The sequence below is a fragment of the Monodelphis domestica genome, chromosome 5 (assembly GCF_027887165.1).
Source record: "Monodelphis domestica isolate mMonDom1 chromosome 5, mMonDom1.pri, whole genome shotgun sequence".
Taxonomy (NCBI): domain Eukaryota; kingdom Metazoa; phylum Chordata; class Mammalia; order Didelphimorphia; family Didelphidae; genus Monodelphis; species Monodelphis domestica.
In genome coordinates, this window is record NC_077231.1 from 283,688,099 (window position 1) to 283,710,435 (window position 22,337).

At 45.1% G+C, this 22,337-nt stretch overlaps 1 protein-coding gene across 2 annotated transcripts in view; it reads right to left on the minus strand.

The window, feature by feature from the left end:
- Positions 1–949: 949 nt before the first annotated feature.
- FYCO1 (FYVE and coiled-coil domain autophagy adaptor 1) overlaps positions 950–22,337 on the minus strand; it is a 107,876-nt gene continuing 86,488 nt past the window's right edge. For both annotated transcript variants that reach the window (XM_007505070.3, XM_001379531.4), the window contains exons 15-18: positions 12,136–12,231; positions 10,861–11,071; positions 5,807–5,916; positions 950–4,514 (exon numbers count right to left, since the gene is read on the minus strand). In XM_007505070.3, coding sequence (XP_007505132.1) covers positions 4,439–4,514; positions 5,807–5,916; positions 10,861–11,071; positions 12,136–12,231 — 493 coding nt within the window. In that variant the 3' untranslated portion in view covers positions 950–4,438. The remainder of the gene's footprint in view (positions 4,515–5,806; positions 5,917–10,860; positions 11,072–12,135; positions 12,232–22,337) is intronic.

Sequence of the window (22,337 nt, forward strand, 5' to 3'; positions counted from 1 at the left end):
CATCGTCAGGAGCTGAACGGCATGTTTCACCATCAGTCCCAGTTCTAGAGTCTTCCAATGGTTTTTCTTTACAATGCTAATGTTATTGCACCATCTTTTCCTCCCGGTTCTGCTTAAATCTGTGTCCCTTCTTACAAGTCTTACAAAAAGACCCCAGAAAGGAACTATTTTTCAATGCATGGGAAGAGGAGAGGTGAATAGGACCGAAAGGGCCAATATCCCCCAACTCCATTTCCGCAGGTCCAACGGCCTTGGAGAAGTTAAGCCATCTGCAGATTCCAATTCAGATTTTCCTCTGAACTCAAGTTCGCTGTGTTCAAGCTGGCCAGATTCGGTCTGTGGCTACGTCTCAGAACTCCCCTTTATCGACATGGTGGATGGAGTAGAGGAAAAAGGGCTAGGCTTGGACCCAGAAGGAAGGCCCGAGTCTGCAGCCCCGTCTTGCTATTGACAAACCCCTTCATTTCCCCGCACTTTTGCAGCAAGGTGCCACAGTAGATAGAGTGCCAGGACCGGAGTCAGGAAGCCTCCTCTTCATGAGTTCAAATCCAGCCTCAGACACTTACTAGCTGGGGGCCTCACTTTACCCTGTTGGCCTCAGTTCCCTCATCTATAAAACGAGCTGGAAAAGGAAATGGCAAGTTAACGTTAGCATCTGTGTCAAGAAAACCCCCAACAGGGTCAATGAAGTCAGTCTTGACGGAACAACACATACAATAGAGATGAAAAGTATCTGATCACACAGAGCGACGGTGAGAAACGTGCTCAGGAGACCTGGGAGTGCTACGTAAATGTGAGTGATCAAGTAGGAGCAAATGACTTCCTTAAACCTAGCCAGGAGACGTCCGGGCGGCCGGCACACAAGCTTTCTGGGGACAGACGAGGCAAGGGCTATTGTCTTCTGGGGTCCCCCCATCCCCTTCTGCTGGGACAATAAGAGACACCACTCTGAAGAGCATTTTCTCCTTTTAATTGAAATTCCTGAGATAAGAACCCAAAAGCCAGAAAGCATGAAGCACCCCACACGGTGCAGTGTGTGCATATATATATATATATATATATATATATATATATCTCGCTTAGAAATGAGTATGCTCCGGTGACGAGAATCTCTCCCCCCAGCGCGTGGCTTGGGGTGGCGTCCATGTTGGGTGCAGCTTTGCTGAGGCGATGCCTTGGCCGGAGCCCCCGGAAGGCTAGTCTCGCTCACGCACAATTCCAGGATGTGGGTGCCGGCGGTGCAGCGACGCCTACGACCCCCCCCTTTGGATAATGGGTGACGCGTGTGGAAGGGCCTGGCCACCCGTCCCACGTGGCGCCCTCTCCTCCCTCGGTGTTTTTAAAAGGATTTTGAAAGACTAAAGAACACGCCTTGGAGTTTCTCCTGCCTTTTGGAAGAACCCACCGCAAACGGTGAAACGGAGCACAGCCCGCTGAAGGCTTCGCCAAGGAAAAGCGTCTCTTTGACACCTGGATTTCAGGGCCCCGTGACCCGGCCCCATCTGATCGCTAAGCACCCTACCTGGCTTTGAGGCTCGGATCAGGAGTCACCTGGACAGCGAAGCTTCTTTTTTGCTACCCCCCCCCACTGACCCCCGATAAAACAGACCTTGGAAAGACATGCTGCTAATGCTCCCTCCAGGACAGACATTATCGCTGAAGTCAACATCAACTTCTTGAGGGCGATTCATTTTGCCTTGGTACCGCCAGGCCCTAGCATGATGCCTTGGGCAGATGAAGGGAATTAAGGACCTATTGGTGGGGGGGAGATACAGCTAGGTAGTAGAGTAGCTAGAGGACCTGGGTTCAAATCTGACCTCAGACACTTCTTAGCTGTGTGACCCTGGGAAAGTCACTCAACCCCAATTGCCTAGTCCTGGCTGCTCTTAGAATTGATACTAAGACAGAAAATAGGGATGATTGTTATTTTTAAAAATTTAAACCCTTATCTTCCATCTTGGAATCAATACTGTGCATTGGTTCCAAGTCAAAAGCGGTAAGGTTTAGGCAATGGAGGTTAAGTGACTTGCCCAGGGTCATACAGCTATTGTCTGAGGCCAGATTTTAGCCCAGGACCTAGTCCTGGCTCTCAATCCCGAGCCACCCAGCTGCCCCTGGTCTATGGGCACTAAAGCGTAGAGGCCATACAGAAACTTCTATATGAAACCACTTAGGGCTGTAACAAGGAAAACATGGCTTAAAGCATGGCTTCTCAATTGAATGCTGGCGTGGGCCTTTTGCCACCGTCTGCGCCTCATGCTTCAGTCATCGCTGTCATTTCTCCCAGCACTCTGAGTAGGACCCAGTCTGGGAACACTGCAGAGGAGCGGGACTGCTGACCCCAAGGGAGATGGAAAGATCCATCTTACTCTTTCATATTCACACATTACTCCCTCTTCCATTTTTAGGCCCAATGGACCGATTAGGTCTCAGGTTTCTGGAGCAGAGAAAGGTAGGGCTTCCTCTAATCTTTCGGAAGCCCCAGTGCTCTAATCATAAAGTGCTTTCAACAACGAGACAGGCTAACTGGTGTGGAGCAGAGCATGCCTGGGTCTTGGAGCGGGGAGCTTGAATGGCCTCAATGCAGCGGACAGCCAAGTGCCCTTGGGATTTACAAAATGAGCTATCTTCCTCCCAGGATGCTTTGCAATCAGACGCTGATCTTCTTTCAAAATTGTCCTCTGAAATCCCAAGGATGCTGCCTGTTGTTTTTAGTCAGTGGGGCATCGCCGGACTAAACATTCAATTTCTCTCAGTTATACAACAAAGCCAAACCCGTAGCACCTAGTCAATTGGCAATCTAACGGTAAATTAAAGGGTTAACACAGCTTCAAGCCACACCTCCGTTACGAGCTCTCTTTGCATAGTACAGTGTCTCCACTCTTGGGAATCCATGAAAAAGCTACTCTCTGAATAGTGTCCTCTTTCTAGTACAAGGCGTTTCCTGTACAGAAAAATAAATATGCTGCTAAACTCGGAGCATGATTTGGGCAGCCCTCTGGATACCATAAAGTGCCATTCATTTTCAATCTGATTGCCCATCCATGGCAATATTAAAAATTCTACACACCCTAAGTAAGCCATCTCCTCAAACGGAGCTCTTCAAACGTCGTGAAATGGGGACAAAGAAAAAAAATATGATGTTGCAAATTATATACTTCCTATATAAGTGTCAGGGCTAGAATACGAGTGCAATAAATTCATGGATTATATTGAGGCTTCTACTTCTGTTCTCAAAAAAAACATTCTTTATGAACAACTATTGCTTTTGGAACTGGAACTCTCCTTTGGTTATAATCATCAGTAAATGAAAATGTGCTTGGATTTCCACAAAAGGGTTTGCATTTAGTATTGGGGACCAATCTTAGTTTAAAAAAAGTTTGGTAATAAAACCTCTATTCGAGGTAAAAGGTCTTCCTGGGTCCTCCAAAAGCACTCAGGGAAGAGGCATGATGTCAAATAAATGCAAGACTTTGTTCTTTTTTCTTCCCCATCAGCAGGCTTCTGCTCAGTGAGGGCCCAGGGCTCGGCCGGTCTGACCGTTTGCTCGTCTTCACAATCAACACTTACGTCTGTGGCCCCACCGATAATGGTGTGACTGAGACATAAGGGCCAGCCAAGCACCTGTTTGCTCAACTGAGGAGCCGCAGGTGTGGTCAGAGAAGCTTGGGAAGAAGGGCAGCAGGGCTACAGGTCCCTCAGGCCAAGCTCTCCGCCCAATGGGGAGGAGAAGAGCTGGGACGGGGCTGAAGACTGCACTCAGAAGTCTCCCCTGTCACCGTCTCCATGCTAACATCACACTGAAAGCTCTCTGAGGGCAGGGGCTGGTTCCTTTTCATCTCTGTCTTTTCAGCCCCGGGCAAGCCCTGCCCATTGCTGGTGTTTAATCAGGACTGGCTGAATTCAACTGGTTTTCCTATCTTAGAGCAGCCATCATTCTGATGGCCGCCTTGGCTGATTTATTTCCTCGGTGTTTAAAAAGAGCAAGAAAAGAAACAGCAGCCCACGGCATGGTGCGCACAGTCGAGTCCATGAACAAGTTGTTGCCGAGGAAGAGGTCGGCTACAAACTGCTGCTAATGGCGGCCATGCGTAGTTTTTCTCTCTTCAGCCCGCTCCAGCAGTCCCCCTAGACCCACCCCCAGCTTTTTAAACAGGAGCCCATCGCTTCTAAGTATCTAAGCACGGCAGACTCAAGGAAATCCCTCTGGAAAATTCCCTTTCATTGGCTCTTGATCTCCAACCCCCAAAAGGCCGTGCCTGAGCTGAGGTCCTTAAATGTTAGAAGGGGTTCCTGTCTGAGACGCGCCACCTTTAAAACCGGGGAATTGGGGAACTGCTAGGCTTTGTTTCTTTCCTTTAGTGTTTAAGTGATACATAAATAAGCGTAGTGTTTCCTGTGGATGAAGTAATGTGGTGGAGATCGCAAGGATTTGAATTTAAGGAAAATCACTTCCATCGTAGATCACAGGCCAGTCAACTGTCAGGTGATAAAAGACTCTTTTGGAGATGAACCTGCAAAGAGACAAAGAGAAAAGCAGCCTGTTCGGGACGGTCCAGAAAACCCAGATGTGACTGTCAGCTGTGCCAGTGAGCCTTCCTAGGCACCACTGTCAGTGACAGGAGGCCACCAGTCCGTTCTTTCCCAGGAGGAAATGGTTCCAACCCCAGAACAAATAAACCCTGTTGCTGTTCCACTCTGATGTTACCCCCAAGGAGGCACCACACAAATGCTACGCTAGCTTGTTGTTATTGGAAAAATGACAGCTGTCTTCGCCCTGGTCCTCTCCCTTCCGAGGGGTCAGCCACAAGTTCCCAGAGGAATATGGAACTCCCCGATTTCCACTGCATTCGGCTGGCCCCACACTTTTAGGAGCACCAGGGCCATGCAGTACCCACCAGCACTCATCCCCTCCGCTCTCAGCTTACATTAGAAATGAGCATAATAATCTCCATAGAGGAAGGCCTGAAAGCTCCTTATAAACCATCTGGGAGAGCTGAATCAGGAAATGCATTTATAAAACTCCTTGCCACAGTTCTTTCAGGAGCATCTCTCCATGAGGGAAGCTGAGTTTTGGGTGGGGTGTTGGAAACTCCCAACACACAAGGGATGATTTAGGTTTTAGAGCCTCTGCCTGCCATCCATGGGGACCAGGGGCTTCTGATACTGAATCTGAAGAAGCCCCTAGGGCCATCCCTTTCCCATTCCTGATTAAACCCTGCTAAGGGATCAATTGATAACTGAGGTATTAGTTCAGAGAGGCTTCCTTGGGGTATTCTCATTTTTGCATTTTGTAGGGAGGTTCTTGAAGGCCAAAGATCAAGTGGGAGCAGAGGAGGGAGGAAAGTGGGCTGTCCTGCTGTCTACTCCCTCTCAGCTGGAGGGTCTAATCCTGGGAGTCTAAGGTTGGAGGCAGTCTCCCTTTGGGGTGGATGTGTCCAAAGATGTCAGGGCTGAAATCAAGACCCCTTGGGCAAGGGCCCCGTCCTCCTCACTGTGAGAGAGTAAACAACTCACCCTTTGGGAACTTTGGCTCTCCTTGTGGTTTGGAATCAGGAAATAGAAACGTAACCAATCCAACAGCAACATTCACTACCCCCGTGGAATGCAGCAGCCAGGAGGGGAGATGCTCATCCTAACTCTTGTGCTAGAGCTTGACCCTTTGGGAATGTGGATGTCCCCGGTGTGCAGAGGTGGTTTTGAACTTGGCCAGATAGCCTCAGGGTGCTTTCACCTCAGGGGCCACTAGCAGGGCAACACCAGTAAGAATGCTTCAGTACTACTCCCAGGAATAAACTTCACCCACCTAGAAAAGGTGTTGTCGAATATCAGGATGTAAATCCCCGGATTTCGGACCTTCAGCTGACCTTTGATGTTTTCCCGGTGGGAATTGCAACGGGTCATGGGAATTAGGACCTGAAAATCAAGCCAGAGGAGACATGACGTGCCAGTTTCCAGATGGGAAGACGATATAGTCTAATACCTCCATTTTAGAGATGGCAACGTTTAAAGCTGGCAGTGGGGTTGCCTTAAAGACCATCTGTCCACCCTCACCTCCCTGACCCCCCCTCCCCCATTTTAGGTATGAGGAAACTGGAGCTTAGAGAAGTGCTCAAGGCTAAAAGCAGCCCAGCTTGGCCTAGGAAGTGGAGTCTCCTGACCCCCAATCCAAGGTGCTTTTCACATGCTTCAAACCTTATCAGTGGCCAATGGAAGAGCGAAATCACCCTCCTCCTAGAAGACAGCTGAGCTGTGTGAATGGGAGAACTATAAAAGGAAGAGGTGGGGATGGAGACATGAAGCCACAACACTAACTTTATTTACTCCAAAATTGAAGTCCAGCACATGGCAGTGTTGAAATGAACTCAAAAAACAAAACAAAACAAAAAAACAAAAATAAAAGAATATAAGGCTAGACCTTTCCCAAGAAGGCATTGCGATTCCATGAGAGTATAAGTTAGTTACTTTGAGATCTAGCCTAGAGGACCATGCAATATAATGCAAAAATAACTTCTAAAATATTTATGTAGAAGAAGGTCCACCAGGATCAGATCTCAAGCAGTAATCCTCAAAAATGATTTGGTTCTGCGTAAGAAATAAAGAGGCTGAGCAGTGAATCAGATTAGGGGTTCAATATACATAGGCAAAGGAGCCACTGTCGGATAAACCCTAACCCCCCAACTATAGGGCTAAGGACTGACAATTCTGCAAAAATGACTAGGAAAATGGGACCTGGACTAATATCTCACACCATCTATCAAGTTAAACTCTCAATGAATACATGACTTAAGACATAAAGGGTGACATAAACAAATGATAGAAGCAAAGGAAAAATTAACTGTTAGAACTATAGAAGAAGAGCTCATGACCAACTAAGGGATAAGAGAGGACTATAGAGGATAAAATGGGCAATTTAAATTATTTAAAATTTAAAAGATTTTGCACAAATAAAACCAATGCAGCTAATAGTAGAAGGGAAGGAGATAAATGGCAGTGGGGAGCTTTGTAGTAAGTTTCTTTGTTATGGTTCTCAATTCCAAGATATACAGAGAACTGATTCAAATGATAAGAATAAGAACCCTCTCCCCAACTGATATGGTAGCTCATATCCTTTGATTGCCCTAAGGATATGAACAGGCAGTTTTCAGAAGAAAAAATCCAACCTGTCAGTAGCTACAAGTAAAAATGATTCGTCACTAATAGAGAAATGCAAATTAAAGCAATTTTGAGCAAATACCTCATATCCATAAATCTGGCAAAGCTGATGAAAAGGAAAGTGACAAATGCTAGACAATTTGGGGGAAAACAGGAACATTAGTGCATTGTTGGTGGAGCTGTGGATTCTGTTCAGTTTAGTCATTCTGAAAAGCAATATAGAATTGTGTTCCCTGATTTACTAAACTGTGTATACTCTGATCCAGCATGGCCACTCCAAAGAGATCAAAGAGATAGTAAAAGGACCCATGGAAAAAACAAAACCCTTGTAACAAATAGGCATAGGAAAATAAATCTGGTTCTGCGTAGGAAATAAAGAGGCTGAGCAGTGAATCAGATTAGGGGTTCAATATACATAAGCAAAGGAGCCACTGTTGGGTAAACCCTAACACCCCAACTATAGGGCTAAGGACTGACAAGGTAAAGATATATAACTGCTGTGTGTGTGTGTGAGCAAAAAACTAGAAACTAAAGGAGTTAGTTACCCATCAGTTGGGGAATGGCACAATAAATGATGGTATAGGAGAGGAAAGGAATACTGTTGTGTTGTAAGAAATGACAAGAGAGGGTCTCAGAGAAATCTGATAAGATCAGTATCAATGAATAAGGAGTCACATGAGCAGAAGCAAGAGCAGTAAAAACAACATGATGTGCCCGTGGAAAATTTGCCACACCTGAGCAACATTCCCAGCATCCTTTTAAGTCACGTCCTCATTTTACTTCAGTTTCCAAATGGACCCTTATATCTTATTACACGTAAATTAAAAGCAAGCAGGCAGAGGTAGTGGGGCTCTGAAAAACCCATAAAATCAATGTGACAGATGAATGGTACAAATAAAGATAGTAAGAGGGTAGACAGGCACTGCATTCAGAATCCACTTCTTCTTTGGTACTATTTGGAGGGGAGACAAAACTGATGTAAAATGGTAAATTAGAGCAATTCTGAAAGTCTAGGACTCTGATAACACAATGACCACCCAGGATTCCAGATGCTTCCTGATAGTGTGCTCCTCACTGGACTCAGAGTATAAAGCGAGGCATCTATGTTTTTGGACATGGCCAATGAGGGAATTGGTTTTATTTTCCTATGCATATTTGTTACAAGGGTTTTTTTTTTCCCTATGGAAAGGGTGTAAGGATAAGTGATAAGGAATAGAGAAAAATGCATAGATTGTCTTTAAGAGGAGAAGGAGGAGAAGGAGGAGAATTTAGACACAAACCCTGGGGGAAGATTCTGGAAGGAGAGGAGGATCTTGGGAGTTTACTGGGTTAACAGTTTCTCCAGATCTGGCTTTCCTCTGAGCTGGTCAGGAGGATCTTTGCTCTGGCATCCCCTGGGAAAAGACTAATCTTGTGGCAATATTAGGAATTCCTGGGTTGGAGAACTGCCTTAGAGGAGATCTGCCTTTCCCTCAAGTACAGAGATAAATCTGTCAGAAACAACTCGGTTAAGGTAAACTCAAGGATTTTGTCACCTAGGACTTTGGGTTTACCTAGGAAGCCAACCCCAGGCTTTGGGTAAGGACTCAGTACATCTGTGAGTCTTGCATCCTCAGCCTCTTAAAGACAATCATTGGTATATAGATAGTCAGAGAGCTTTTAGGAGTCTAGATAAGATCAGGGAGTGAAGAAGAAGGGCTTGAGAAGACAAGAAGAGAAGATCCTGCAAGGGGGAGCATAGATTGGTGGGAGGGGCAATAGCTGAATAGATTTAGGACTTTATCATTTCCCTACCCTCAATAAACTTGCTTTTTAATAATTGCAATTTAATAATTGCAAATAATTGCAACTGGCCCCAGGCGGTTCCTATTTGGGGTTTTTCCCCATTTCCAGTTCCTCTACGTCCTTTCCATTAAACTATCTCCTTTTGGAGTTATTTTTCTCTTTCAAGGGGGAGGGAAAAAGAGAAAATACCTCTTTTGTTAGTTTAAAAAAATGTTTAAGTCTCCTCCCCAAGTTTCCTAAAACGATGACAAAATAAAATAAATAAATCCCAATAGAAAGGATTTCCAACAAATACCTGCTTAATCATGTCACAAAGGAGTGCCTGGATGTTGAAGGTGCATGACTAAAACCTGACTTCTGGCAGGACCGAGCTACCATGCTGGGAACAGGCCTAGCAAGAGATGCTCCATTTGTCTTCCCTGCACTAAGTGAGGTACGCTAGGAGGCCCAGCTGATGGACAAGGACCAGCCTGGCGTGCCTCCTGGAGAGGTCCATCCTAGGCACCAGGGTGTGAATTTTTCTTTTTAGTCACAAGTTGTGCAGAGGGTCACTGCCCACAAGCCAGGAAACTATCTGCAACTGGGGAGGAAGCTTCCAGGGAGAGCTCAAACAGAGCCAGGGGCAGCCCTGGGGCCAAGCTGGGAGCCCGCTGGTGGAAGGCCTCCAAGGCTCGGCCTCTTGAGTATCCAGGAGCCAGCACAGACTGTGGGGGAGAAGCGGATCCTCTGTGCCCACTAAGTCAGAATCTATCAAGGGAACCCCGAACTGGAAGGGCCCTTCCGGCTTTATGATGAAGACTAGTGCCACGAGCACAAGCTCAGAATGGTGGCATCTACCACACCGTGCTAGGCACTTGAGGGGACACAGGAGGAAGTGAGAACGTGGCAGCCTCCTGTGGGGCCCTGAGGACACAATACAACAAGGCTCTGTGACTTGGGCTTCACCCCATCTGAGACCCAGAAAGAAGCCTTTCTTCCTCCTCTTAAATCTCGGGGTCTTCCCTCCGAGACTCCCCCAATTGACCTGGCAGTGTCTTGTTTCTATGGCTGTTTGAATGTCCTCTTTCCTTTTAGCTCAGGGCTATTTTTTGTCCCTCCTTGCATCCCCAGCCCTTGGCACAGCGCCTGGCACACAGTAGGCGCCTCCTGAATGCGGAGGACCTGGGTTCCGAGACTACATACTGCGAGCCCCTTTTCCTCCTGGAGGTCCCCTCGGCCTAGAGACACAGGACTCGTAACCAGCCCATCCCAAGCTCTAACTGGGAGAAGGAGGCCATCCCTGACCACAAAGCCCATCTATGAGGTTGGCCTGCCCTCGGCTGCTGGGCCGCGAGCTCTGAGATCTGAAGTAGATAAACTAAATGATGTGGGTTTGTGTGGGTTTTCTTTTAGTCGACGCTTTTTCGATATTTCGAGGAGAATAACGGCTGCTCCTCTGCTCCTCGCACTGGTAAGAGGCTCAGAAGATAAGCCGGCCTGCCTGCCTACATCGGGAAGCTGCTCAGGCCCTCATGAGTGGCTTCCTTTTGCCCCCTGCTGGTTCGCTTGGAAATAGAACCAGAGAAGCTGCCATGGCCCTAGCAGCAGTGGGAGCCCACTGGCAGGATCTTGGAGAGGGCTGGGACCAGCTGAGCCGATGGGTCAATTTTCAGTATGAACCCTTTTACCTCAGCAATCAGCAAACACCGCCCATCGGGGCTTGGCAATGACACTGTTTTGTTGATGGTCTAGACTTAAGAAACAGTTGGAGAAAATGGGAATAAGGCAGATTAAACTCAAGTGTGTTGTGAGAACACATTTTCCCCAGGGAGCCTGTTGTTAAATATTTATCGGCTCCCACCTGGCAGAAAGCTGCTTTCTGGAAAAGGGGCTCCGCCAGATGTGGAGGCTTATGGGGCAGCCCAGCACAAAGAGCCTGACCTTGCACTGGTCCAGGGCGGCATCCTCAGACTCCTGGAAGACCACACTGAACGAGATGCTTTTGGGATCAGAAGAGAAGACCCAGCTGATGGTGAGGCCAGTCTCTGTCACAGTGATGGGGATGATGCTGTAGGTGCTGGACTTAATGAACAGCTCTCTGTTGCCTTCTCCAAAATTTATGATCTCGTCCACTGTGAGGGGTAATTTTATCCTGTAGGAAAGATGCAGAGAATGGGGTCAGCTGGATGCGCCACGTACAGCTATGACTAGCAGCAATCTCTCCTGTCCTCTCACAGGAAGAGGAGAACCGACGCCTGCTTTTTGTACTTCTCTTTGCAGGCGAAAAGGAAGATGGGAAATGAACCCCCTGGTCTGCTCTTTGAAAAAAAAAAGGACAATAAAAGTTACATAAAAATGGAAAAAAAGAGACGCCAACCCTAAAGATGTTATGGTGTATTACTGGAATATGACAAGCGTGTGTCTCCTGTAGGTCAGAGGCTTTAGCTGAAATAAATATTCTATGCTGACAGAGTACTCAATTAACAGAAATGGTGAGCAGGGAAGGAGCTCCCCCAGTCACAATGCCATAGAGTCTAGTGGATAAAGGATTGGGGACCTGGTTTCAACTTGTGCCTCTGACACTCTATGATCATAGGCAAGTCATTCTTTGACTCAACTTTCTAATCTGAAAAATGGGAATAAAGATAGCAATGATATTTAATGGGAGATGAAAGGGCACATAGAGGGGTAGACGGGCAGGCTTAGAGGCAAGAAGATCCATTTCCATGTACAGTGGATTTGGTTTCTCCAATGGCACAGAATGATGTAGGAAAATAAGAGGAATGTCTTTGTTCATATTTCTAAAAGGCACTGAAAAAGTACAAAGGCTTGAGGCCTAAAGCAACAAGCTGAGGTTCATCCTCTCATGATAAAAAATGGCATTTATCTGTGGACAGGGCTCTTTTGGAGGTCCCAAGCAGGGCAAAAGGGTAATTGTCCCATGATGTTTCCATTCCATACTTCTCCATCTAGCTCCACACATGAGCCAGGCAGTGGCAAGGAAGAAAGTACATCCAAGGAGGCAAGAAGATGGCAGCATTTCTATGGAGGTGTCAACTGTGGCAAGGTTCCTGAGAACCAAAGGACTGCCCAAGGTTGCCAAAATTGGTGGACCTGTCTTTAACTTTGGCCTCCAAGGAATTGGGGCCCCTTCCTCTCCCCACCTCAGTACACCCCAACATGGCAATGGCACACTGTGGTGGTGCTGGTACTCACATCAGCTCTCCAGACTTCAGCAAGCAAATTTCAGCATCCTGACCCACTGGCATGTCCTCAGGGTCATCCGGTGTTAAAGAGTTGGAGGTGCTATCCCTGCAAGGCCAAAAACACCAAGACGGTCTCCAGTTGGCCATAAGCAAACACAAGAGAATTAAATTCTTCTGTCCCAGGACAGCACATTGACCACCATGTCTAAGGTTGCATTCAATCTAAGAAATAAAGAGCTTCCCCCAACCGAGCCACAATCATAAAGCTTTGGGCCTCTTTGAGGAGGGATACCCAGAATGGCTCTGTTGGATCTTAAGGGAACACAGACTGATAGACACCCAGCATGCTCAGCCTACTGAACTACTTGCAAGTAACCCAGAGTGCTGGATTAAAGCCAGTTAGTTCTGAGCTCAGGCATGGAGTCCATTTGCAGGTGCCTGAAGGTTCAGAAAGCATTTATTCAATGCTTACCATGTTCAAAGAACTGTGCTAATCGCTACAAATACAAAGACAGAACAAAAAAAAATTCTGCTTTCAAAGAGATGACATTCTACTAGAGGGGGCCCAAGGTTTATACAAATAAATGATGCAATGTGGCCTGGGAACAGGGTGGGCACTGACAATTGGGCAAGTTTTGAGGAAAGCTATAATAATGATGATGATGATGCAGCACTTTAAGGTTTACTGAGTAATAATAATAAGGAGGATAGGGCAGCTGGGTGCTACAGAAGAGAGAATGCTGGGCCTGGAGTCAGGAAGATTTGAGTTCAAATGTGACCTTAGACACCAGTTTCCTCAACTGAAAAAATGAGCCGGAGAAGGAAATGCAAATCACTTCAGTATCTGTCAACAAAAACCCAAATGGGTTCAAGAAAAGTTGGAAGTGTCTGAAACATTAACACAACAAAAATAAAGATGAGGACAGCTAGCTTTATATAGCACTTTAAGATTTACAAAGGCCTTTAATAAACAATAATCATGATGGCAGCTCGCCTTTAGGTAGCATTTTTCAGGTTTGTAAAATACCTTATAAATGTGATCCCATTTGATTTTGGCAACAATCCTGGGAGGTAGGTAAAACTACCACCATTTTATAGATGAGAAACTGAGGTAAGCAGGGTTAAGTGACTTGTCCAGAGTCACGCAGTGCCTGAGGCACCACATTTGAACTCAAGTATTGCACCACCTCACTGCCCTATTTTCTGATCTAGGCAAGCTGAAATCGAACAGCTCAATTTCTTACACTACCTTCCATTTTCTATCTGACAGATTCTAAATGACTCTCCTCCAGTAACTACTGCTTTTTTGTAGAACTAAAACTGAGATGTTTCCTAAGAAGCCACCCTCTGAACAGAACAGTGTCAAAATCTGGGAATATTCTATTTAAACTGTGAAATACGGCTGCAGATACACGGAAATATCCTGTAGAGATAAAAAGACAGAACGCCCAACAGACACAACCTCACGCCCACCCTCCTAAGAACAGCTGCTTGTAGCGTGGCCTAGCTTTGCCTGAGAGCAGTACCCTAGTGAGTGTAATGAGCACGTCATCGCTGGGGCTGGGGCTCCATAGAAGGTGGGAATTAGAGGCATTCATACAATCAGAAAGCAGAACACAGAGTGATCAGAATCACTCAGAAGAAAAGCTGCTAAAGCAGGAAGAAAATTCAGATCTCCCGACTCCTCGATGCTTGTGAGAGCAGACCCCAGATCTATCAGTGAGGGTCCTCATTTGGGGGAAGCAGATCCATTTGAGCCCAATGGGAATACATGGACATAGACAAAGAGAAGTGTGCCCCAAGGTTCATCCATAATCAAATGGTTAACCATATTTATCGATTGCTACAAAAGATTCTGAAATACATGACAAAACACTTGATCTGAAAGGCAGAATCCAGTCTGCAAATACGCACTGACCACATGCACAGCACCACACTAGGTGCTCTAGGGGACATAAAAGGAAGAGAGAACATGGCAGCCTCCTAATGGGACCTGACAACACAAGAAGGGACACACAACATAACAAAGTATAAAAAAGGCTAAAAAGAAACCAAACGATAACACATGTCTATATATACACATATGTGTAAATATGTGTGTAAAGATACATGTGTGTGTGCACACATAAATCTGTAGATAAGGATGGATAAGAGAGAAAGACAAGAGTGCAAACTATGAGAGACCAGTGTAGAAGGACTAATATGAAAAAGAGAAGAGAGACGAAAACAGTGCTCACATAGAATGGAGGACGCCCAGAAGCACCACTGAACTGGGGCATCTGGAAACAACCAGGCTGTCCTGGGGGAGAGCTGCATAGACACTTCTACCAGGACTACTGTTGGCTAGGCACATAGAGAGCGTGGAGCTAGTGTATCATTGATCAAACTGGACAAGGATACCCATAGTGTTGGCAGAGGGTGAGAGATCAGAGGGCAGAGAAGTCAAGGGCAGCTCCAGGCCAGAGGAGAGGTTATGCCCACTGTGTTGGGGCACCTGGACTTCTTTCCTTGGTGCCTTTCCTGTGGCAAGTGTGAGGTATTTCTGGGGTACTATGCTCGGACTACTGCTCCAGCACTCTCAGAGAGTGTCCACTGGTGATGAGGAGATAGATGGTGATGAAGCTGTGTTCCTAGAGTTTCCCAGACTACTACTGGTCCAGCTGAGCTCGCTTTCCCTTCATCTTAAGGGAAGGAAGCCAGTGGAAGGCAGTGGGATGGTGGCACCACTTGAATTAAAAAATGCAGAAACAAAGAATAAAGGAATGCTTAGTCACTGAGATCAGTCATGGAAAGCTTGCTAAAGGAGGTGGGCTTGGTGTCAAGGTTTGAAGGATGAAAGGTACACAGATTATTGGTCAACTTTGTAGACAACACAAAAGTATGGTATTCTGTTTTAACACTGGTGACTGAGAGAGGGGAAAAGGACCTATTTGCACAAAAATATTATTAGCAGTTCTTTTTTTAGTGATGAAGAATTGGAAACTGAGGAGGTGACCATCACTTAGGGAATGGCTGAACAGTGGCATATGGTTGTATTTGAAGACCACTGAGCCATAAGGAATGATGAACAGGATAAGTTTAGAAAAATCCAGAAAGACTTGCATATGAACTAATGCAAAGTGAAGTAAGCAGAACCAGAAAAATGATATATACAGGAAGAGAAATACTGTACAATGATCAACTATGAAGGACTAAACTATTATTAGCAGAGCATGAAAGCATTTGTATAACCTATATCAGACTATTTACTGCCTCAGGGAGGAGGGGAGGAGGGAGAGAGAGAATCTGAATAGCAAAATGTCAGAAAACAATTGTCAAAAATTATTTCTAAGTGTAATTGAAAGAAATAAAATTTAATAAAGAAAATAAAGTAGAAACAGTGTCACAAGGGACAGCTGGGAGACTCAGTAGATAGAAAGCCAAGCCTGGAGTCAGGAGGACCTTAGTTCCATGTTGGATGTGATGATGTGGTCCCCAACTAGTTGTGTCTTTCATCACATCTTCTTCTTTAGCAATCTCACAGATTATTAAACTTTACCCTTAGGGCAGTGCACAGATGTGTCTAGCCAATATTCCCTAATTCTTTACTGACTTTTTGCTTCACTTGATTATAATATTGGCCAACATTTTAGAGGTTTTAGTAAATTCATTCCTATGGTTTTGATTCAGAAAACCTTCCTTTGGAAAATCATTATAAAACTGCCTAAATAATTAAAAATTCATTCTATCCCATCACCTTTTATAGAGCCCATTTAACACCAAGGGCAGCTCTTCAGAGCATATGTAGACGACCAGTCTTCATAAACTCAAGTCCCCCTTTGGCACATTAGCTTTAATGATCACAGGGCAGAGGGTTGTGACTCTACTCAACAGGAGAGTTGTGATGTGCTGGAGATACTGCAGCAGTGTTTCCAAGGGAAATGAGAGGACTTTTAAGCATCAATGACTCTTAGGAGGCTGCTGGCAGCTTGTGATCCTTTCTGTTTAACATTTCCCCTCCAGGATCTTTTTCTCCTGTGCCATCGCCCCAGCACAAGCTCTCACCCATTCCCACTGGGACTTCTGCCATAGCCTCTTGGCTCATTTGCCTGCCTGGAGTCTCTCCCCTGTCCAGGGCACCTCACACATCGCTGTCAAATTGATTATCCCAAAACAAAGGTCTGATCTCATCACCCTTGATAAATCCTAGTGGATCTCTGGTGCCTCCATGATCAAGTAGACATGCTTCTGTTTGGTCTCTCAAACCTTTTGTAACCTGGTCCCTTCCTGCCTCTCCTTCCTGCTCTTCTGCCTGGGAACCAATTATAAGGTAAGGTAAGGATTTAAAATAAAAAAGAATAAAAGAAAATAAAAAGAAAAAATAAAATATGTTAGGGACTGTGAAAGAATGAAACCCCCAATTTGTCCATTTTCTGTTCTCCTTCCATCCCATTCCTATTTTCTTGCAACCTCTGTTACAGCCAATTGCTGGCTATTTTCATTCAAATAATACATAAAACACATAACTGAGTTGGTCCAGAGTTTTTCCCAACTAGCTCCTTCTCCATAAAAGGCCATTATAGGATCAAAGTGAGAAAAGGCTGACATGTGAAGAGGGTAGAGGTGATAAGAGGGGGAATTCATTTCAGACATTTCAAAATCAACTGCATATTATGTAATATTCACATCTCCTCTCCATTCTATCAGCATGAGTATTCTTAATGTTGTTGTTGAGTTATTTTCAGTTGTTTCTGATTCTTTACAATCCCATTTGGGGATTTTTTGACAAAGATGCTAGAATGGTTTGCCATTTCCTTCTCCTCCAGATCATTTTACAGGTAAGGAAACTGAGGCAAACAGCATTAAGTGACTTGTCCAGGGTCACAAACAGTAAATATCTGAGGCCAGTTTTCAACTCAGGAAAATGAGTATCCCTCACTTCAGGCTTGGCATTCTATAGATGCCAATGTGGTATTCTAGGCTACCCCATTTTTCCAAATCTTATTTTCACTCCTTATTTCCCTCCATTTCTGTCTCCTAAAACCAGGCTGGCATACATCATTGATGAATGTAAAAACCAACATAAAAGATACTATTCAAGAGTGGTATGGTTGGAGAGTGAGGAGGTTGAGTCAAGTAGCAACAGTGAGGAATGAGAGGCAGTGAGTGTGAATGTTGCCCTGCTACCTCGACCCCATGGAGGATCAATGGGAGGGCATGAACAAGAACTGAAGAAGCTGATGGAATTCAATCTGCACCACGGGAGAGGAGATCCTTACTGATGACATCATGGACTTATTGAAGTAGTGAAATATGCCACATGATAAAGCCTTAAGGATGTACAGAACCAGGTATGGGAGTCGTGTGTGTGTGTGTGTGTGTGTGTGTGTGTCTGTGTGTGTGCACGCGCACACTCACATGTGTATGCACGAAAAGCACGAGGTGTGTCAAGGCAATCAATGAAAAGAAATGCGAAGGAAGTAGCTCAGCAGTACCAGATCTCAAAGTCCTATAAAGCAGCAAGCATCAAAACAATCTGGTACTGGCTAAGGAGTAGAAAGGTGGATCAATGGACTAGATGAGGAGTAAATGACCTCAGCAATCTCAGCTTTTGGGATAAGGACTCTCTACTTGACAAAGACTGTGGGGGAAAACTGGGGACAATATGGCAAAAATTAGGTATAGACCAATATCTCACACCCTACACCAACATCAGGTCAAAATGGGTATATGATTTAGGTATAAAGGGTGATGCCATAAGTAAATTAGGGGAACACAAGACATTGCCTGTCAGATCTATGGAGAAGGGAAGATTTTCCAGCAAACAAGAGATAGAGAACATTACCAGCTGTAAAATGAATGAATTTGTTTACACTAAATTAAAAAGGGTTTGTCCAAACAAAACCAGTGTAACCATGATTAGAAAGGAAACAACAAACTGTAAGAAAATTTTATAGCAAATTTCCCTGATAAAGGTCTCATTTCCTAAACACATAAAGAACAAAGTCAAATTTATAAGAATACAAGCTATTCCCAATGGATAAATGGTCAAATGATATGAACAAGCAGTTTTCAGATGAAGAAATCAAAGCTATCAATAACTTTTTGGAAAAAAAATGCTCTAAATCCCTCCTGATTAGAGAAATGCAAATAAAACAAATCTGAGGTACCACCTAATGCCTATCAGATTGTCCAATATGACAGCAAAGGGAAGTAAATGTTGGAGGAGATGTGGCAAAACTAGGAGATCTATGAACTAATCTAGACATTCTAGAGGGCAATTTGGAACTATGCTCAAAGGACTATAAAACAATGTATATACCCTCTGATCCAGCACTACTAGGTCTGTATCCCAAAGTGATAAAAAAAAAAAAAGCGGGGACCTACTTGTACAAAAATATTTATAGCAGCTCTTCATGGTGGCAGAGAATTGAAAATTGAGGGGATGTCCATCCATTGGGGAATGGCTGAACAAATTTTAGTATATGACGGGGATGGAATATTATTGCGCTATAAGAAATGGATGAAATCAGAGAGAACTGGAAAGACCTCCATGAACTGATACAGAGTGAAATAAGCAGAACCAGGAGAACATTGTACACAGTCACAGCAATGTTGTGAAATGATCAATTGTGAAAGATTTAGCTACTCTCAGCAATACAATGATCTGGAACAATTCTGAAGGATTATGACAAAGAATGCTATCCATCTCCAGAGTAAGAACTGTTGGAATAAGAGTGTTGATCAAAATATGCTATCTTTCAAATTAGTTTTATTTATGTTTTTATTTGGGGGTTTTGGTTTTATGTGAGTATTCCCTTACAACAATGAATAATATGGAAGTGTTTTACATGATAATACATGCATAACCCAGAACAAATTGTTTACCATTTCTGGGAAGGGGGAGGGAAGGGAGGGAGAGAGACAATTTGGATCTTACAACTTCAGAAAACTCATGCAGAAAATTGTTCTTATATATAATTGGTAAAATAAAATAAAATATCTCTTAAAAAGCCCTGGGGTGGAGTCAGAAGATCAGGGTTTATCTCAGTTCTAATTCTGTTACTGTTTAGTTCTGTAACTAAACTGAGTCACTTAAGCCACCTTGACTAGTTCCCTAATCAATAAGGTGGGAATAATGCTTGTGTTGCCTACCTCATAGGGCTACTGAGAGACACAAATGATATAAAATATACGTAAAGCTCCAAGTGTCTTGAAAATGTAGGCTATTATGATTATGGGTGTCTAGTTTTCATTTTCATCGTACCCTGGGATGACTCTGGAGGGCTGGAGGGCAGGTGTTAATGGCACAATCACTATCACGTGGGAGGAAGATCCGTGAAATGGTTGGATATGAAAATAAAGAGCCTTATATTTGGAAAATGTGGACAGCGCTGAATCAGAGGAAGGCCCCCACCATGCTGGATAGATGGAGCAACATGGACAAACCACTGATGTTGCCTATAAAAGGCTGGAACACTAGGTGTCGCCCTATCCTCAATGATACCCTGTTTCATTTCCCTCACAAGAGCCCAAGAAAATTCATTATTAATAAAGAATATTTCTTCTGTCCTCCATGGCATGTGGGCCCAAATTTTCTCCTATTATCTCAGGAGTGACACAACACCAGCAAGGCAGCCCTTCATTATACGGCATGGAATAAGCTTAGTTCTACAATAAGGTAATAATCAAGGACTGATTATTGTGAGATTGAAATAAGAAGCATGAGGCAGGCTGTCCTCACATGCAAGGCCTGGAGAGAAGGACCTGGGGCAGTCATTCGCTGGGGATGGGCAGAGGAGGGGATCCCTGTGAGGCAAAGCTATGACTCAACCCCCAACGCGCACCCCTCCTAAGTCCATGATTTAGCCTCTTTCTGGGGAGTTTTGCTCATTTACATTTTCTGGCTGAACAGAGGATTTTTTGTTTGTTTTAAGTCTCACTGCAGACAGGCTTCTTTTTGGGTGCGCCCAGATAATGTTCCTGTTTTGGCAAGTAACAGCGCGTGGGTCTATGGGAGCTTTAAGGTTTGCAAAACATTTTGCCTACATTATCCATTTGGCCCTCACAACCCCCTGGAGGGTGGGTAGCTGCTGCCATGATGCCCATTTTACAGATGAGGAAACCAAGCAGCGATAAATGACTCGCCCAGGGTCACATGGCTAGTTGAACATCTGAAGCTAGAATTGCTCTCAGGTCTTCCTGGCTCCAGGCCCAACGCTCAATATTTAGTTGGGTTGGGACCTCATCAGTGTAGTGCAGATCACAATCTGTCTTCGCTCTCACCTGGGCAACTCTCTTCTGTGTCCTCCAAAGGGGGCTCATCTGGATCTCTTGAGAGTTGGTGAACACCAGGGAGCCCTCATCCAGATGCATCATCCTCGACCCATTTAATTTCAATTCAGTACAATTTGTGAAGGGCCTATGATGTTCCGGGCACAGTGCGAGGCACTGGGGATGTCACAGTCCCTGCCTTGCACCCCAAAGGAAGAGTGGGGCCTGGGGGCCATCAGCCGTGGAAAGGAACAGAGCTGCCACTGGAAGATGGAGAGGGGGCTGCGAAGTTCAGAGCCCGGGATCAAGGAAGGCTTCGGGAGGGGTGCAGCGCTGCCCCCAATCAGAAGGAGAGGCGACTGAGGGGCCCAAGAAGGTGCCAACTGGCAGGGGTTTGAGGCTTTGGGGGACCGGTGCATCCTGATAGAGAATGGGGAGTGAGCCTGTGAAAGGACCTGCTTGCCTGCTCTTCCCCAGGAGTCTTTGCACATTTTTTCCCGAACAATTATTTGTGAGCACTATGTTGCCACAGACGTGAGCCTGTCAACTCCCCGCTGCCTTTTCCTGACCCATGAAACAGGCATTCTGGGGCATCACCAAAGGACTAAAAAACATGGTGGGTCTTCCGGAGAGCAACCTGGAATCCAGCCCAGTCATAAAACCAGGCCTGGCCTTTGAGCCAGCAGCACAGTGAGTGGGGCCGTATCCCGCAGGGAGCAGGGATGGGCAAAGGCCCAGCAGCTACCATTCCTCAAGGGGGGATGGACAGTGCGCTGGCTTCGGAATTCCATTCTAGGCTTCTGTGACAAGGAAATCACTTTAAAAGACTGATATATATTAATTTAAGGTCGCCAAGGAATTCAGCTATGTAATTCCTAAATGAAAACTCAAGTCAGCTGTCAGCCTTTTATAGAGTTTAATTACAAACAGGAGGAAGAAAGGAATTAGAGATAAAGAGAGAGAGAGAGAGGGAGAGAGAGAGAGAGAGAGAGAGAGAGAGAGAGAGAGAGAGAGAGAGAGAGAGAGAGAGAGAGAGAAAGGGGAGAGAAGGGAATAGGGCTTAAATACCCCCTCTGTTTAGGCTGGGCCAAAAGGCCCAAGCCCTTAGATAGCTGGGGCAAAGAAAGGAGATCAGTCCCTATTACTCACGTGACCAAAATGGAGAAACAGTTTCAGAGGCCCCCACCTTCAGCTTCCTTCAGAGCAAGCTTCTCAGAGCACCTCTCCAACCACTCAGAGCCAAAACTCTCCAACCACCCTCCAGTCCTCAGACCCCTCTATCTTTAAGGAAACCATCCAAGTTCCCTCCCCTCAGTTCTCACATCTACCAATCACTGTCCATCATTTTCCCTGTGCCAATGGTGGCTCTAGCTTAACCCAGGACCATCCAGAGGTCTGTGGCTTTGCACATGTCTGTTGGAGGTCATATTCTCAAATAATTAAATCTTGATCTTTTGCTACAGCTCTTCCTAAATCCTGTTACCCTGAGTAGGGTAGAGATTGGAATAATTAAATTTTGATCTATGCTGCAGCCCTTCCTAAATCCTGTTAGAACTGAGTAGGGTGGAGATTGCAATTTCCAAGACTTGGTTCTGTCATTCCAAGTACCTCCATTGTATCAATTCTAAAATCAATCATGACTCAAAGAAATTCCTGTTCTATGCTTAAGCATAGGTCAAAGCCCTTTCCATTGTTCAGCAAAAGGTTTCTGTCCTAAAGTAATCTTAAGAAGGGAGGAGGAGGAACCTCCCATGCCAATGGGGTTCACATTCCAATAGCCAAGACCCACTCTCAATAGGAAATTTTTCAAGTATGAAATTTCCCAATGGTGAAATTTCCAACATTTATAAGTCTAAGAAATTTTAAGGTTTACACTTCCCAACAGAACAGTCAGGCTCTGCTGACTGAAAAGCCCCCCAAAGGAATTCTGTGCCCAGCTATTCCTCCAGGAGGAGAAAG